Raw genomic sequence first — 17,917 nt, 5'->3', positions numbered from 1 at the left:
AATTATACCTTTTCTTTTCAATCTATTTTGATACTAGGAGGTTGTTCTATTTTAGCTCGGTGACCTTGGATAGGGCATCTGTTCTGTTAACAAGCATCAGGTAATTTTTCACCCGAGGAGTTCTGTCTATATTTTAAATTTGAAAGGAAAGCTTGATGTGATGAAGCATTTCATGAGGCTGATCAAATGCAGTTCTTCTGCCATCTACAAAGTATGACTAGTACAATTTGTCAAAAAATGGCCATCTGCTGTGGAATACCAATTTCACACAGCATTCTGTGGTTGAGAATGAACTTTGCTGTGGGTGTGAGAAAACATGGATGGAGTGGAATAAGACAATTTATTCTGCTCGCTGGGATCACCCTAGAGTGGTTTAGCATATATTTTCACTTGGTGAACCTTAGACTGAGATAGTAACTTTCAGGGCACGTGGTGTGTAGCTTGGAATCTATCTATCTGTCTGTCTAGCTACACATAAACACAACACCACCAATACAGGTAACCTTACGTACTTTCTGCGTGAAAACCATAGACATTTGAAGGCAGATTTCTACCTGGCTTTAGATGGAAATACAGAAGCGCTGGCACATGTTTGCTCCTGATAAGTGCTTGTACTCTATTCTAAGGTGTTTTTATAGCAGAACTGAGAAGCACAGGTACTCTCCTTTTCAAATTACTCAGTACCGGACCATTTAAAGCACTTCTAAAGCCACAACAAATCGCTAGTTTAAGTGAGCGCATGTGTACATTGTCAATTTAAATAAATGTGGAAAAATACTAGCTGTAGCATAGTCTTTTGCTTGTGGCAAAATTAAATGTGAATAAATACAGAAAAAATGCCCCCAAAATAAATATGGATAAATACAGACGGAAATGGCAAAAAAATAAATACCATAAAACCGGGAGCCCTATTAATAAGTCAGTTATACAATCAATTTTACAAAAAAACCATCCATTTAGACACTTATTTACCCATGTATTCTTTCATTTACCTTTAGATATACATATATAAAAAATATGTATTTTTCAGAAAGACACACATTTACTGGATGATGTCATCAGTGATGTAATTTGAGATGTCATCAGCAGTGCATTGCGTGCAAGTTATAGTTAGCTGAGCTAACTATAACAGAGGAATTTCAAAGGTTTTGTATGAGAGAAATGTTCAGCTAACTAGAACGTGTGAAACCTATGGTTTTTTCAATGAATATATATATATATATATATATATCGACATCCAAAGGGATCCCCAAGCCAGTCGAGAGCGCTCTGCAGTGTGTGCTCTGCCCAGGGGTCGGATCCTGACCCTGAAGATTCTTGTCATACAAAAGAGGCGGCACAACCAGGATACTTTTTTAAGTCTGTTTATTAGACTTCACCCCACCAACGCGTTTCAGCCACAACTGGCCTTGCTCACGGTTGGTTAGTCCCTCTACAGTGTTGCTTTTTATATTCCCACAAATTGCCAATTATGAGGCATTGTGGGATATGTAGTTTCAAACGTGAAAATCAAACATTAAAACAAAAGAAAGACTTAGTGTGCTTTTATAATTGTTACAATCAAGTGACAAATCGTTCACTGTGGCTATGTTTGATTTATTATTGGGTTTGGTACCCATGATCTTTTTCTTAGTCTCAAGTATTGGGTATAGTACCCATATAAATAAGAACATTAATCCAGATGAACATGCAGGTCCTCTCCGAAATTCATCCCTCTCGGATGCTTTGTTCTGAGTCTGACAATCATTTTTGATTCCATTTGGCGGAGTTTTCGAACTGTGTCCCCGCCTCTTTCCGATTTCTCCAACATTTTTATTCCGTAGAACTGCATCTGTCTCCAGTCACCATTTTGACATAGACTAAGGTGTTTAGCCGTGGCATATTGCATGTTAGAATTTCTCACCGCTCGGATGTGCTCCAATATTCGTTTTTTTAACATGCAGGTTGTGCATCCAACATATTTCATGCCGCATTTGCATTCCACAATATATATCAAATTTTTTGATGAACATGTGATTTGTTGGTCAATTCTCAGTGTTTTTCCATCAGGTTCCTGTATTTCTTTCATGCTCTTTCCAATTTTGCAGGCTTTACATGAATTACACGGTTTGAAACCTTTTCTTTGGTTTTGCAGCCAATTTGATTTTTGTTTTTCTTGGAAAAAACTTTTGACCAACAGATCTTTCAAGGATGTGTTCTTTCTATAAGTTATCAGCGGCGCTTCTCCGAGGGTACTGCCTATATCGGGATCTCCTTGCAAGAGATGCCAATATTTTTTCATGATGCCTGCAATATGACCACTCTCTTTATTAAATGTGGTTACAAACCTTGGAGACTTGCCAGTTTCTGTTTTTTTGTTCTGCTCAATTAGTGTTTGAGTTCTGGTTTTTAAGTCAATCTTTCTTTTACATTTACTTAGCACCCTCTCTGTGTATCCTCTGGATTTGAACCTGTTTTTGCTTTCCTCAATTACTTTTTCTGCTTCCTCTGGTAACGAGCAATTTCTCTTTAAGCGTGTAAATTCGCCATATGGTATGCTTTCCAGAAGGGATTTGGGATGAAAACTAGTTCCATGCAACACACTATTAGTTGCTGTTTTCTTTCGAAATAGTGTGGTTTCAAGCTTGTCATTGGCCACGTATATTTTAGTGTCCAAAAAGTCTATTTCCTGCGCACTGGTATTACATGTGAATTGCAGACCCACATCGTTTTCATTAAGTTTTTTGAAGTAGCTTTGGAACTGTTTATTTGTGCCATTCCAAATGACAAAAAGGTCGTCTATGTACCGGACCCATAATATTATTCGGTCAAGATCTTGTTGGTTGTTTTGATTCCAGGCTACATGTTTCTCCCACCATCCCATGGTTATATTGGCATAATTCGGCGATAGAGAAATGCCCATGGCAGTCCCACAGATTTGCTTGTAAAGTTGTTTTTCAAAGAGAAATACATTATTTTTCAGGCATAGGTTAATCATGGTAATCAGCATTTTTGAATGTTCTAGGTATACAATATTGCGTTGTTTTAAGTAGTACTCACATGCTTGCATCCCGACTTCATGTCGGATCGAGGTGTAGAGCGACACCACGTCTATCGTCACAAGGAGATATTCTGGGCACCAATTTACATTCATCAAAGTTCTCAAGAAATCGCCAGTATCCTTGATGTATGAAGGTAGACTTTGGGCGATAGGGGCTAGGAATTTATCCACGTAGTTTGACATATTCTCATACAGTGAACCGCACGATGAGACAATCGGTCTCCCTGGAGGATTTTTCAAAGTTTTGTGAATTTTCGGAAGAAAATATATGCAAGGTGTTATAGGGTGATCAACAGTTAGATATTTCTTTTCCTCTTCGTCAATTAGTCCCTTTGCATGCCACATTTCCAAAAGTTCTTGTGCCTCCTTTTTCATATTTGCGAAGGGGTTTGTTTCTAGTCTCTGATAGTTGTTTTCTTGGTTGAGTTGTCTCATGGCTTCACACTTGTAATCTGTGGTTTTCATTAGTACAATATTGCCCCCCTTGTCAGCCGGCTTTATCGTAATTTGATCATTATCCATTAATTTTTTAATGGCTTCCCGCTCTTTTTTTGAGAGATTTTCACGTTTGCTATTCCTCACTTTCGATAGATTATCCAATTCTTTCGTGATAGCCTCAGAGAACAGGTCAATTTTGTTTCCTGGTGATAGTATTGGATAGTATCGTGACTTTCTTTTCAACCCAGTTGTCGGCCTCTCATCTGTCGGAATGTTTAATTCTTCCAGCATTTCTGTATCCGAGAGTGACATTCCTTCAGTGTCGAACAATGATTCAAAGCAATTTCGTAAGTCTGGTATTTCGGCAATGGTGTTGAACTGGATTTCATCCAATATTTCTTCTTGTGAGTGTGTCGGTTCATGTTGTTTTCCAGCATGTATTTTGGCTAGTTTCAGCTTCCTGATATATTTGTAGATGTCAATCCTCGTTTCTGTGTAGTCGAAGTGGGCTTCCGGACAAAATGACAACCCTTTATTTAGAACACTACGTTCTATTTCAGTTGGTTGATAGTCTGAAAGATTTACAATTAGGTTGGTCTCGGATTTCGATTGCGAAGGGGGTACTGTCGCTTTTCTCCGCTTGGCCCTGCGGGTTTTTCGGACACTGGGGCGGGGGTTGTTTGATTTGCAGCCCCTCTGCCTCTTCCTCTTCTGTTGGGGTATGGTCGTCTATATATTCACTGAAAAAACCATAGGTTATAGACCATATATAGTTAGGAATTAGCATTTACAAAACCTTGAAAATTCACTGAAAAAACCATAGGTTAGAGACCATATATAGTTAGCTGGACATTTTATTGACATAAAACCAATGAAATTCCATATATAGTTAGTTGAACTAACTATATATCGCGCACCCGCAATCCACTGCTGATGATGTCACATATTACATCATTCATGACATGGTCAGTGACATCACTGATGACATCACTGATGACATCTCAAATGACATCACTGATGACATCACTGATGACAACATCCAGTGATTTTTTGTTTCTGTAAAGTTTAAATATGTCTTACATATTGAAGAATGAGTGGATGTGTAAGTGTCTGGACGAAGGATTTAGTAGGTGCATGACTGACTGTATGAGTGAGTGATTAAATGTGTCTCACTGAGTGCATGGGTTAGTGACTAAACTGTCTTAATTTGTGCATCATTATGTCTGTTGTTCTGTAAACTGCTGCATGTGTTGATCAGTAGCTATATGAGTAACTATATGGGTTATTGATTGATTGCCCAAGTATTTGTATGGGAAACTGAGTGTGTGTGTGGCTAGCTGGGAGGTGTGTGACTCTGTGCAGATCAATGTGTACTTGTATCAATGATTGTATAAGAAGGTAAGTATGTGTTAGTATATGTTTGAAAATGTAAGGTGCTCTATGTTTAACTGTATAGACAAGAAAATGGAAGTGTCATTGATTCTTTACAGGACTGACTAGGTGTGTGAGTAACTCCATGGATGAGTGGCAGACTGTGAGTGTCTGTATAGGTGTATGAGTGCATATGATAGTGTTGTAAAGATGAGTGATTGTATGTATGAATTATTGTATGGGTGAATGAGTGAAGGTGTGTGTAGACGTAGCAATCAGTGAGGGCGTATGTAGTAACTAGTATTGGTGTGTCAATGTTTTCAAAAATTATACTCTGTATTTAACACTGGGTGAAACAGAGGTTATATTAAAATGTGAGGAGATGCATTGTATTGTCACATGAATGATATCATCAGTGATGTGGTCATTGATGTCAAATGAGATGTCATCAGTGATGTCATTTGAGATGTCATCAGTGATGTCATCAGTGATGTCACTGACCATGTCATGAATGATGTAATATGTGACATCATCAGCAGTGGATTGCGGGTGCGCGATATATAGTTAGTTCAACTAACTATATATGGAATTTCATTGGTTTTATGTCAATAAAATGTCCAGCTAACTATATATGGTCTCTAACCTATGGTTTTTTCAGTGAATTTTCAAGGTTTTGTAAATGCTAATTCCTAACTATATATGGTCTATAACCTATGGTTTTTTCAGTGAATTTTCAAGGTTTTGTAAATGCTAATTCCTAACTATATATGGTCTATAACCTATGGTTTTTTCAGTGAATTTCAATGGTTTTTTAATAGCAAATATCATAAGCTGTCGAATGTCAAGTACGTGGTAAGTAAAAACATTTTCGTGTTTATGCACACTGATCTGCTTTGAATGCTGCCCCCCACCCCTCATTTCTATTAGGAGTACTCTCTCTTTGCAGATAGTGAAGGGTAGTTAACGCAGGCCTTTGCCCCCGTTGTAATCCGTCGTGCCTGCTTCTCTCTCCATTTGATTGATTGTTCTCTTTGTTTCATTCTCTATTTACAAACAAGCACAGAGTCGCAATACTCTGTTTAGTCTTTGCAGATAGCGAAAAATCGTGTAAAAAAACAAAAGGAATCGAGCAAAATCAGTAGGCCACTAATGGGATCTCTTTTTGACCTCGCTAAAATAGAAACATTAGGAACAACCTGTTGAAAATAGCAATGTGTATGTACATAAGCGGCGTTCATTTGTGTTCACAGTACCCCTTGTTGATTGTTTGAATCGAGCATTGAATTGTTCGAAGTTGGTTCTCTTAAGGATCTTCTCTGCCTGCAAACGAGGAAGAATAGGAATATTCTCTCTCCCTTTGCAGATAGTGAAGGGTAGGTAACGCAAGCCTTTAACACGTCGTACCTATTTCATTCCTCATTGATTGATTGATTGTCCGAACATTGACTGTTTGGGAATTAGTTCTTTTTGGAGGTATTCCCTGTTTGCAAATAAACGTAGGAAAATCTTTGCAAGTAGTGAAAGGGTAGGTAATGCGGACCTTTCTCCCCCGTTGTAATCTGTCATGCCTATCTACTCCCCACTCATTGATGCACCTGTTTCACCCGGACCATTTACTAGAGATAGGTCATCTGGCCCAACAAGAGAGCACCCCTAGTGAAAAGGACATATGCAATAATAACGAAGTGATCACTGTATCCTGTTAACAGAAACTTTAGCATGAAACAACCTGGAAAGAAAAGAATAGGAAAACGAAAATCAGTAGGCCACTGATGAACATGAACTTTTATTAAACAACGAACAAAGAAACGATAACAAGACGTAATGATAAAACCTATTATTGTCCTAGAAACAAGAAACGTTAGAAGTAAGCCCGTAATAAGAAACCTGAAAACATCGCCCCTCACTGCCCCAAAACGTGTCTGTCCCACCGCCTGCCACGGCCAAATAACGGCAAACTGGGAAAGATAGAAGTCAGCAGACATCCGCCCCATTCTAGAAACTTCCAAAGGGCAACAGGTTTTCGGCTACGCCCAGCCGGAAGCAACACATATAAGGCGGGTCCTGCTGCCACGCCTCGGCCAGGAGATCATCACGTAGGGTGTAGCCGGAGGAGAGGCCGAGGCCGAGGCCAGCGGGACCCGCCCAGGGGGATTGACAACGCTGGAGAGTTGCAGGGGGGGGGGAATGTCCGTGTCCTCGACCCTCCCCTCTCTCTCCCAGTCCGGCCGCGGTGGCCCTTGACAGTTTCAGGTAGTCCCGCCACATTCTCTACCGGTCCGGTCACCAACGGCCGGGGCCGATGGGATCCGGCTGCAGCCGATAAACCAAGGAACCCGTTCATGGGGCCAGAGCAAGGGGCGTCCGGCCGACATCCACCGGAAGCCCGGCCCGAAGACGGACGGGACACTTCTTCTTTCTTGAATAATGGCTTTGACAACACTGGGGGGGGATGTCTTGCACATGCCTCCGACCCCCCCCCCCCCCTCGTCCTCATCGCCTGGTCCGGCCATAACAAATCTCAAGCGAGACGCCGTGGGGTGCACTGGGAGGGAGAGACGATGCGAACAGGCCTCTCCCGCCTCCCCAGTGGAGGCTTCCCACCTGCACCCTCAGCGCTCGAGGCGCCCGGAAAAGGGTTCTTCCACTGTGGCGATGCTGCAACGTCTCGCCCGGCAGGGTGGAGCCCGTCCGCTCATTTGACCCCGCGATTGCCAGTAGCTACCGAACTCTCAAAATGGCGATCGACCTGGCAAGAGCGGGCCCAGCATAAAGAAATGGCCCGGTCACTGGTTGACTCCACCACCGTAGTCCTCCACGACCTTGAAGATTCTAGAGGAGCCGCGGGAGTCTCCGACCCCCGCAGACACCCCCGATGGGGAATGACTGCCATGATCGCCCGTGGAGTGACGAAACTGTATCCGCGGGACGTCGGCGCTCCCATGCTGGCGCCAGCCTCACTTTGAATTACTAGAATCCTGCAAACCTCAGTTCCGGTGAAAGCACACTGTGACCCGGTAGGAAAAATTGTTGCACCCCCTCCCCTTTTTGACTGATAGTTCAAACCACCGATCCTTTCCTTTGCCCTTTTACCAGAACTTTGGACTGCCTCCCCCTCTTTTACATTTTCTAGAGAAAACAAAACATTAACCACTACATTAGCATAGCAGTTGACACCAGAACTGTTTTCAAATTGAAAACCAACAACATCTTCAACAGAATCCTTTTTGTTTCTGCTGTGACCCTGCTACAGCACAGGCATTGTCCCCAGCAGTAATTCTGCAATGCCGGTAAGAATAGCTGTGGTGCCTACTGGACTCACTCACCCCCGCGGCGCCCCACGCCGTTATTTGCTGGGCGGCAACTTACTAGACATCACATTCGTGCCATCTAGATTTCAGCGCGTTCTGCTGCCTTGGAACTATTCGCACAACAGACTGCTACTGACGACCCACCCCCAGGCAACATCTTCTGAATTTTCATAATTTGAAAGAACTAGTAACATGTCCTCATCAGGAATTTCCTCATGAAAAGTCTGCAATGATGATTCTTGTAACTCTATGGTCTCCAAACATTCGATAAATTCGCCATCAAGAGATTGATCAAAAAAATCATTCAAGTCATCTCCTCCTTGTGAGAATATTTCATGATTGGTGCTGTCAATTTCAATAAATGTATTGGATAATTCAAAAGAAATTGCCACGGTCTCTTCGTTGTTTAAATGTTTTTACTGTTTTTGTTTTGTTGTATATATTTATAAGTTATTAAAGTTTTATAATCATACTACTTTGTTGGAGTGCTATATATTTTTAATGTGACACATAAATGTAAAAACTTTGATGTACAAAGAGTCATCCCTGGAATCTTCCGCTTCAGGCTCGGTCCCCTCCCCAATCACAATATAGGATGGTTTTCAGATAGTAGGAACATGTGTGGTGTGACGGATCTCATCGGGTGTGGGCCTTGATCTACTATAACTCCTTTGAAGAGGGGTGATTCTTTACAGCTGGGGCCATAAACTACATCTGCAGGGCTAGCTGATAGCCTGGACAATCGGACACAGAGGAAGAGGAGTGTCAGAGGGTGCGGTAGTGAATAGGGCGAAAGGGAGGTGTCGGGCGGGCACAGAGTGTGATTCTCAGGGAAGAGCAGCGCAGATGGGGAGAGGTTTATTGCCCATGCATAACACAGAGAGCGGGGGTGACCAGTGCCTGGGGAAGATGCTTGCGAGGGTGAGGAGCCATGCTACGAATCGACAGCGTGCAGAGAGTGGGTCTGGTCAAGGCATCTAAAATGGCTGCCGTGCACGACAAAAGTGTGGCATTTCAAAAAAGGCAAGATGGCGCAAACAATGTTTTTCAACACTTCCTCATTTCCTTCGAATCGAACGTTAACAGACGTTGGTGCATATTACCAAAGTTAAGCGATATTTATCGCTAACGATGCTTAGCAACGAATTTTTTACCGCTAAGCATCGTCAGAAATTATCGAAGATAAACCTTGCTATTATCAAGGTTTATCGCAAATGCGATAAAAAACGACCGCAATGCATTAATATCGCTGAAAACTCAGCGATATTCATGCATTACCGAGCTAATGCTCTTAGCCATGTTATCCACCTCCCATTGGATAACATGGCTAAGAACTGCTCAGGGCAGGTGTTAGTTTTTGGAGATATTCGCGCTTAGCGCGAATATCTCCAAAAGTTGGTAATAGGAGATATATATCTTGCATGTTGTAATGCAAATTATTGTGGTATATGGAACTCATACCATAATCTCTCAGGAAAGCAGAAACTGATCCTTTTGGGACCGCCTGAGAAGGCCTAGGGGGTGAGGGGTACTCTACTTTGCCCCCTTTTCACGTTCCGAACTATTTTATTTTACTCTCTTCTGTAATTACACAAAATAGCAGCGATAAGATCATCAGAGACACACAGTGAGAGAAAGGAGGCCGGAGATGAAGAAGAGATGTCAAATACACATTGGAGATAATATAGTGGGAGAAGGGAAGTAAATATGAGTAAACTTACCATGTAACATAAAAATGTTGCACTCTATACTATAAGTCTCATTTTATACTACAATCACTTCGCTACAACCTCATAAATTAAAAATAAAAATGAATAATGTCTCAAACAATTTTTGATTTCTAAATATAAATGTATTCTTCTGAATTTTCTAAATTTGAAAGAACTACTAACATGTCCTCATCAGAAATTTCCTCTTCAATCATCTCATCTGGAATCTCCTCATTAAAAGTCTGCAATGATGATTCTTGTAACTCTATGGTCTCCAAACATTCGATAAATTCGCCATCAACAGATTGATCAAAAAAATCATTCAAGTCATCTCCTCCTTGTGACAATATTTCATTATTGGTGCTGTCAATTTCAATCAATGTAGTGGAATCATTCAAGTCATCTCCTCCTTGTGACAATATTTCATTATTGGTGCTGTCAATTTCAATCAATGTAGTGGACAATTCAAAAGAAATTGCCACGGTCTCTTCATTGTGAGCCATTTTATTTTGAAATTGCTTGCTGTAAATTGCAGAAAAAAATAATCACTTTCATTTATCGTTTTTAGTAATACATAATATAAAACTAACTTTATCAAGTATTTAGTATAACAGAAGGACTGCAAATAAATAACAGAAAACATTTTTCAAATTATCTTCAAGTGTACAACATAGTTCCCCTTACAAATTAACAACTCACCTTTTTAAAAGTAGGAGAAGTGTTAGTACTGTGTAAATCAAACACCAGAAATTCACCACCAAAAATTCCTCACAAATGTACCTCAGACAGTAGTATCACAAAATGGCTGTGGTTTCCTCTCATTTGAGATATATACATAACCAATTAACTTTCATCACACACAAATACAAAACCAAAGTAACATTTTAATTGGTTCTAAATTTCAACACTTTCAAATGCGTTTTCCCCATGCAATTTTCCATAGGACATTTACACACGTCTACAGCCTGAATGGCTGAACGGAATTACACCAAACTTGGCAAAATGGTACATCAAACCTAAGAGGTCAGGAAGGATCTACTATGCCCCCTTATGGTCATTTGACCCTTCGCTTTGGCCTCCTCTTGTCTCTCGATCCTACCGAGAGACAAGATGGCGGCCGCTACGGACTGTTTGGAATGTTTACAGACGCCGGAGAACCAATCAGCTTCCCAAAGCTCCGTAACGCGAAAAGTACGCGAAGCGGAGCGCTGTTACAGATATATATCTTTTTCTGAACATTAATTTCTCAAAATCCACTGGAGCACATATATTGAGACCTAGCAAAGGCACATCGGGCTACCAGTCCCTAATATTTTGCCAAGTTTCGTGCAAATCCATTCAGCCGTTCGATTATTATTATTTATTTATTTTTTGCCCCGCGGGGCCCTTTTAAAACCTCCACATCAAACCTAGGGGGTCAGTGAGGATCTACTATGCCCCCTTATGGTCATTTGCCCCTTCGCTTTGGCCTCCTCTTGTCTCTCGATCCTACCGAGAGACAAGATGGCGGCCGCTACGGACTGTTTGGAATGTTCACAGACGCCGGAGAACCAATCAGCTTCGCTTCACAAAGCTCCGTACCGCGAAAAGTCCGCGAACCGGAGCGCTGCCCGGTCCGCTGTTACAGATATATATCTTTTTTTGAACGTTAATTTCTCAAAATCCACTGAAGCACATATATTGAGACCTAGCAAAGGCACATCGGGCTACCAGTCCCTACAATTTTGCCAAGTTTCGTGCAAATCCATTCAGCCGTTCGGGCTAAAAGTGAGGCCAACCGCCCTATGGGAAACTCAATGTTAAAAACACGTTTTGGGACCCCCCTTTTTTCTCGGCCCCCCCTTGACGAAACCCCCCCAAATTTTCAAGGGCTGCTCAGAAACAAAATGTGCCATTTTCCTGAAAATTTCAGCCAATTCCGTCCACAAACGCCAAAGTTATTAGACATAGAATTTTCAAAAATCCCATAGAGAAAAAATCCTAACTATATATACCTACTGGCGACCGCCAGTAGGTAATATATACCTGCTGTCGTGCTCTCCTGAGTGGGAAAACTTTTTTCGTTGGATGTATTACGGCTGGTCCCGGCCGTGGAAGAAGCCCTACCGCATTGGTGTGGTTTATGCTGCAGTCACCCGACTGGCGGCATCCAGGCAGAGAGGTAGTTTTTCAGAAAGATTTATGTGCAGCACAGCGTGAGTTTGAATGATCCCCAGACCCACTGTGGATTACAAAGGTCCGGATTATCACAGCAAGTTGGTGGCTCACTGGAGCAATACTCAAACTACATGGACCATCAGGCTCTGCGAGAGCCGACGCCCACTCGGGCAGGTGGAAAGAATAAATTGAATACAAACCATAGCATGTGAATGGACGCCTTGCCTCTGAAGAAATGCTCGTGGAGCATGAAACGCGTCAGGCAAACTGAAAGGCAAACTTAAACTATGGTGGTTTTTCACGCGCTCTGCTGCAGCTTCCTGTGAATAAAACAAATTTTGTACCTACCTGCTGTCGTGGCTCTTCTGAGTGGGAAAACTTTTTTCGTTGGATAGATAGATATATATATATATATATAATTCCCATATCAGTGTTTGCTACCTGCTTCCAATACTGTTTCATTAATTGAGGTTTCAAAGCCAATACCACTTGCTGATAACTGCGCACCTGCAGTCTTATTCCACTCTGGCATTCCCAAGTCTGGCCATCATGCTATATCTAATTCAACCTCTCCCACCGTACATGTAACTATTGCGCACTCACCAGCCATTTCATTAGAATAGGCATAAGCTTCATGGCACCAGAGACCTGTATTTAAGTGCCCCTTTCTGGTTTTGCTGCTTTCTAACCTGGTGCCACTCAGCATGTGACACTCTGGGGGCTCCGAATCACTCCCAAAGTGGGTGTGTTATTGTCAGTTTTCACTGATTTATATAGCGCATGCCATGGATGAGATCTTGCACTGAGCTCAGCTGCTTTGTAACGTTCCTTCAGCATGGTTTGCCTGCCCCCAGCTTTCCAGCACTTCCCACCTCCGATGTCCTACTGGTAGCGGCGATAGCACCTGTGTCCGAATCAGGTGCACCCTTCTTTGTATCTGGGTCTTTCTTCTCCTTAGAGGACTTGCTCCCTGAAACAGATTTACAGCGCAGCCACCATCTTGTTTCTCCTGTGCCTCTGCAGGTCAGAATATTCTGTTGCGAGTCAGGTGTCTTGCTTCCACATGAGGTTCTACAGTGGAATCTACATTCTGTCATGTGGCTTTATGAGTTGCTCTTTGAGAGGCCAAGGTGGGTCTAGGCTTCCAGATGATCAAAGTGCTCTGTATTGCATTCTCCTGTCCATGGCCATTGCCCACAGGTCCTCCTTTGTTTTAAAAGGAGTTTGTGTGTAAAGTTATCTTCAGGCTTCAAGTTCTGCATTACTGAATTTTTAAATCTAGCTTGGCAATTTAAAAAATGAAAAAACTAAAATTAGTTCTCACAATGTAGATTTCAGATATAGAGTGGACTGTATTATAACTAAAAGTGTCTTTTTAAAAATATATATGTTATGTGGTAATCCCATGTATAAGGAAACCTATTCAAATATTTGGGATTTCACGTAAGGAACATTTCCTTCTTGGATCTCTCTACAGGAGTACATTGATTTCAAAATGCAGTAAATATTCTCAGGTGTTGTGGACCCATCCAGCTAACCACATTTAATAGATGGCATTTCCAAAGAAAGATATGGAGAACTCTCTCAAAGAAACCTCAGAAATAGTCTTTTGATCTAGACGATTCCCCAAATACAACCTGGAGAAAATATTTGTTGACGTACCTGCAGCCTACACGGAACCAAGAACAAAGCTGATCTTCATTTTAAATATAGTAACCTCTCGAAGGTCTCCTCATTACAAGCAGTACAGTCTCACAATGCTGCTTTTCCAATCATACTTTCACTGCCACCACTGACTGGCAACACTGCTCCCCCATTTCTACTTTTCTCATTCTCACAACTTTCTCTTTTCTCACTCTGCATCATTTCTGAACACAATCACAGATTTGTTTACACTACCCTCCTACATAACCATCACACAACAAGGACCGCACTTGACATCACACTTGCTTGTGTGTGGAGTCTTCTTCGTTGGATGCAGGAGTGTTGTTGCAGTGCACATGTTTCTCTCATGAACAACTGTCCCTTATCTGTTGTTTGTCTGACAACCTGGTGTCTGTTTACCTTTTAATTCCAAGAGTTTCTCCTGTAAGGAGGAATGTTCTCCAATGCTCTTCAGAGTGCGCTCCACAGCTACATCTTCTGGAGGTTTCTGGGCCTTCGCATTACCATACCTGTGGATTAGAAAGCAATACAGTAAATGTTCCTCAGCATATTGTCCTCCCTCTCAAGGCTTCCTTTATCTACACCAAGGTGTAGCATACTCTGTACAATGTCACTGCCACATTGCGTTTGGGTTTCTACTACAGATCTAATTGTTCCCTCAAGATACTTTTTGCTGGTCCTGGGACAGTCAATGGTTACCAGACAGTGTCAAAGGTGGGGGCTGTAATCTGCACTTCTGTAATAACAAACTCAAGCTCCTGTCAGGGCAGCTTATTTTAAAAAGTAGTGGCAAAGCCTATAGGTCTTGGAAATCCGAGAACTATTGGGATTGTCAAAGTCAATGTCTTTTAGCCATGTGTTATAGAGAGGAGTCAATGTATGTGGTGTGGAGTTGAAATAGGAGTAGTGTAAATATGTGGCATGATGCGGGCGAGGATTTGTGTGGAATGTAATTTGGTTGCATGGTGTGGATTTATGTAGAGTGGCATTGGGTGGAGTGGCATGTAGTATTGTGGAATTATGTGGAATTATGTGGTTTGGTGTTGAATTATGTGTCAAGATGTGAAATTCTGTGGTGTCCATTGGATGTATGTGGCGTGTAGTGGAATTATGTGTTGTGGAGTGGAATTGTGTGGAGTTGAATTCTGTGGCGTGGAATTGTGTGGTGTTGAGTGAAATTATGTCGCATGGTGCGGAGTGTGTTTTTGTGGAATGTTGCTATGTGGCGAACACTGAATTTATGTGGAGTGCAATTATGTGGCATGGAGTGGAGTGTAATTAAGTGGAGTTGAATTATGTGGAGTTGAGTGATATGTGATTTCTGATTATGTTGCATGGTGTGGAATTGTGTTGTGTTGAATTGAGTGCCATTATGAGCCATGGTAAAGAGTGGAATTATGTGGAGTGGAATTATGCACATGGTGCAGAGGTGAAATTTGTGGACTGTAAATGTGTGTTTTATAGCCGAGTGGGTATATGCGGAGTGTAATTATGTGGTGGGAAGTGTAATTATGGAGATTGGAGTGAAATGATATGTAGTGGAATTATCTGGAGTTAAATAGTGTTACATGGGATGGAATAACGTGATTTGGAGTGGAATTATGCTGAGTGGAGTGGTATAATGTGAAGTGGAATTATGTGTCATGGAGTGGAGTGGACATATGTGGGGTTTAATTTGTTGAATTGCAATTAAGTGCAAGACATAGGGTGCCCAGTGTTACATGGTCTCTTGTGGTCGCAACAACATTATCAAGCTAATTTCCCTCATCCTCAAGTTTCAGGAATTTTATAATTGAGCGATAGTACCAGACAGGGAGTCTGCAATGGCCATTACAATGAATCTTCTAAAGAAGAAAAGCTCAAACAATAAAACAAGTTGTCTAAGGAATCCGTCACCAGAACCGGTTTGGTATTATCAGGGGGTCTTAAGGGAAGTAAATGAATGGGTTGTCTAGAGGTTTGTAGTGGGTGCGGGGAGACATGAGGGGAAGGGTCCCATCCTCACGCCTTTCCTTGATTAATTGCCTGGTGAGAGGTAGGGTGACTAACTGGGAGCTTTTGATCAACACAGGGGCCATGACTCTGTCTCTCTGGGATGCAGTGCGTCTCCCTCGGCTGTTGCAATTAGTTGATTTCTTTCAGCATGTATCAGTGTCCCAAGCAGAGATTTTTACGGCTGCTCCAGCCAGTGCACTCTGTTCCTCCGCCTCGCTCTCCGTGTCTTCTTCTGGATGTTACAGGACTATAATATGTTGGCCTTAGCCCCGCGAATGGGCGTCTGCAGACACCACAAGCATCTTCTGTAATCAGAGCCCTCTCCTCTGCTCTAGCCCAGACCGTGACAACCCCTACCCATGTCGCTATCACCAGGGTCGTTGCAGACTTCCACATCACTGCTACACATCTTTTGACCAATGCCAGTGCTAAGTCTATCAATTTGAAGCCCACTTTCTTTTTCGGGGGTCTGGAAAGCAGCCTCAGAAGCAGGTTTTCAGGTTGTAATCGAGGGTGCGGCCCAGCGCAGTATGGAGTGTCAGTATCACCGTTTTTCAGAACAGCCGCAAGTGCGGACAGTTCCATGTCATGTGGCCAAAATCTGCATCTAGGAAGGCACATCTGGGGCCGGGCTGAGGTTCTCCTCCATCAAATACCTGCTGTCTGTGGGGAGTCAAATATGTCATATGTGCATATTTAAATTGGGTGTACTTCAGACTCGTGTTTCTAGAGACTCTCTTGAGTGTGCCAGTGTTTTACCCTATTCTGAGATTGTACGTTCTCGCCCCAGCAGTGTTTTCCATTGGCCTCCGATGGTCATCAGTTGCTTCCTGACCATTCCTGATAATACTCTATAGTACCATTTCACCCAGTTGTCATGTAGTGCTCATGGACTCCAGCAGTTGCAATATTGCGTGTCTCTCGGGCTCATTTCGGCCTCCTGGCCACAGGTCCTCAAAGTTTGCACCAGTGCCTGGTAAGGGAGGAATTGGCCCTCGGGTAGGTCATAGTTGGTTACTAGGTCATCCGCCAGAATCAGAGTTCCCAGCTGATTGCCGAGCAGTTATGCTGTCAGAGCACTTGCTGGTTATATAGCCCTGTCGGGCCCAGCTCTTCCGGATGTGCTCCCTCAAGCCACTGAGTGACCAACTGGAGCTTTAATGCTAAAAAATACGACTCAAAATCAGGGGTCCGCAAACCTCCCTTATCTGGGGGACGCCGGAGGACTTCCAAAGAAACCCTGTGATGTCTGCCATCCCAGTCCCATAAGGGGAGTGTCTACTTTTTTTAAACTAGAAACCCGGTATCTTTATTGGAAGGTTGGTAAAAAAATATAGTCTCAGTAACATGACCATTTTGGACACCGAAATCCAGGCCCTGATGGTCAACTTCCGAGATCTCCAAAAGGGGACACAGGAGTTGAGGGATCTAAGTGCATTTCCCAAATTAGCCTCCCATAAGTCCTTCTAATGAGTGAAACACTTGGATTCCCAAGTAACAAAGGCCGTTGGTGACCAAGTCCGGCCTTGTGGGATATTCCCAGGCCTCTGGGCCTCCAATCTCATGGGGAACAGATAGTCTCAGATTTGTTGACGCGATGGACGGAACGTACCGCAAATTTGTCCAGTAGGATCCCTGCTTTCACGGCCCTCCACCGGACCATCCCTACCTTTAATCATTACTCCAAAGTCCGACCCCTCCTCAGGGCACGTTCCGCCAGTGGATCTAAAGCCCGGCTAACAGGAGAGCGGATAATGGGCACACAAGCCTGGTGCCTCTGTAAACATTATATTGCACGGAGATAACATACCCGTTTTTGACCCTCAGGGTGAGTGTAGAGTATAGCAGTCTGACTCATATGATCCAGCCTTCTCCCAATCCCATCTTACGCATGACATCAGAGAGAAAGTCACAGCTTAGTGAATCAAAAGCTTTTTCAAGATCTTTGGACATGATGGTAGTGCGCAGGCAGAGCAGAACATCTGGATGATGAAGAACATGACGGTCTTTGGAGGTTCAGTGAAGTGCTCCGATCAGGAATAAAGCCATTTTGATTGTTATGTATCTACAAAGGTATATGGGAGAATAGTCAGAGAGCCACAACTTTGCTAAGGATTTGAAAATCCATGTTCAACATGGATAAGGGGCAGAGCTCAGAGGTGTAAGCCACCCGAGTTTTGGATTTAGGGAGTGGAATTACCACTGCATCACTAGTGGACTCCGACAAAGCT

General features: G+C 42.6%; 1 protein-coding gene across 1 annotated transcript in view; it reads right to left on the bottom strand.

The window, feature by feature from the left end:
* The window catches only part of LOC144756208 (E3 ubiquitin-protein ligase TRIM39-like), a 303,564-nt gene that overhangs the window by 168,852 nt on the left and 116,795 nt on the right, over positions 1 to 17,917 (bottom strand). Inside the window, exon 5 of the mRNA XM_078645822.1 lies at positions 14,091 to 14,200. Coding sequence (XP_078501948.1) covers positions 14,091 to 14,200 — 110 coding nt within the window. The remainder of the gene's footprint in view (positions 1 to 14,090; positions 14,201 to 17,917) is intronic.

The sequence above is a fragment of the Lissotriton helveticus genome, chromosome 5_1 (assembly GCF_964261635.1).
Source record: "Lissotriton helveticus chromosome 5_1, aLisHel1.1, whole genome shotgun sequence".
NCBI classification, from domain to species: domain Eukaryota; kingdom Metazoa; phylum Chordata; class Amphibia; order Caudata; family Salamandridae; genus Lissotriton; species Lissotriton helveticus.
The sequence above is the reverse complement of the archived record's forward strand: the minus strand, read 5'-3'. Positions and strand labels throughout refer to the sequence as shown.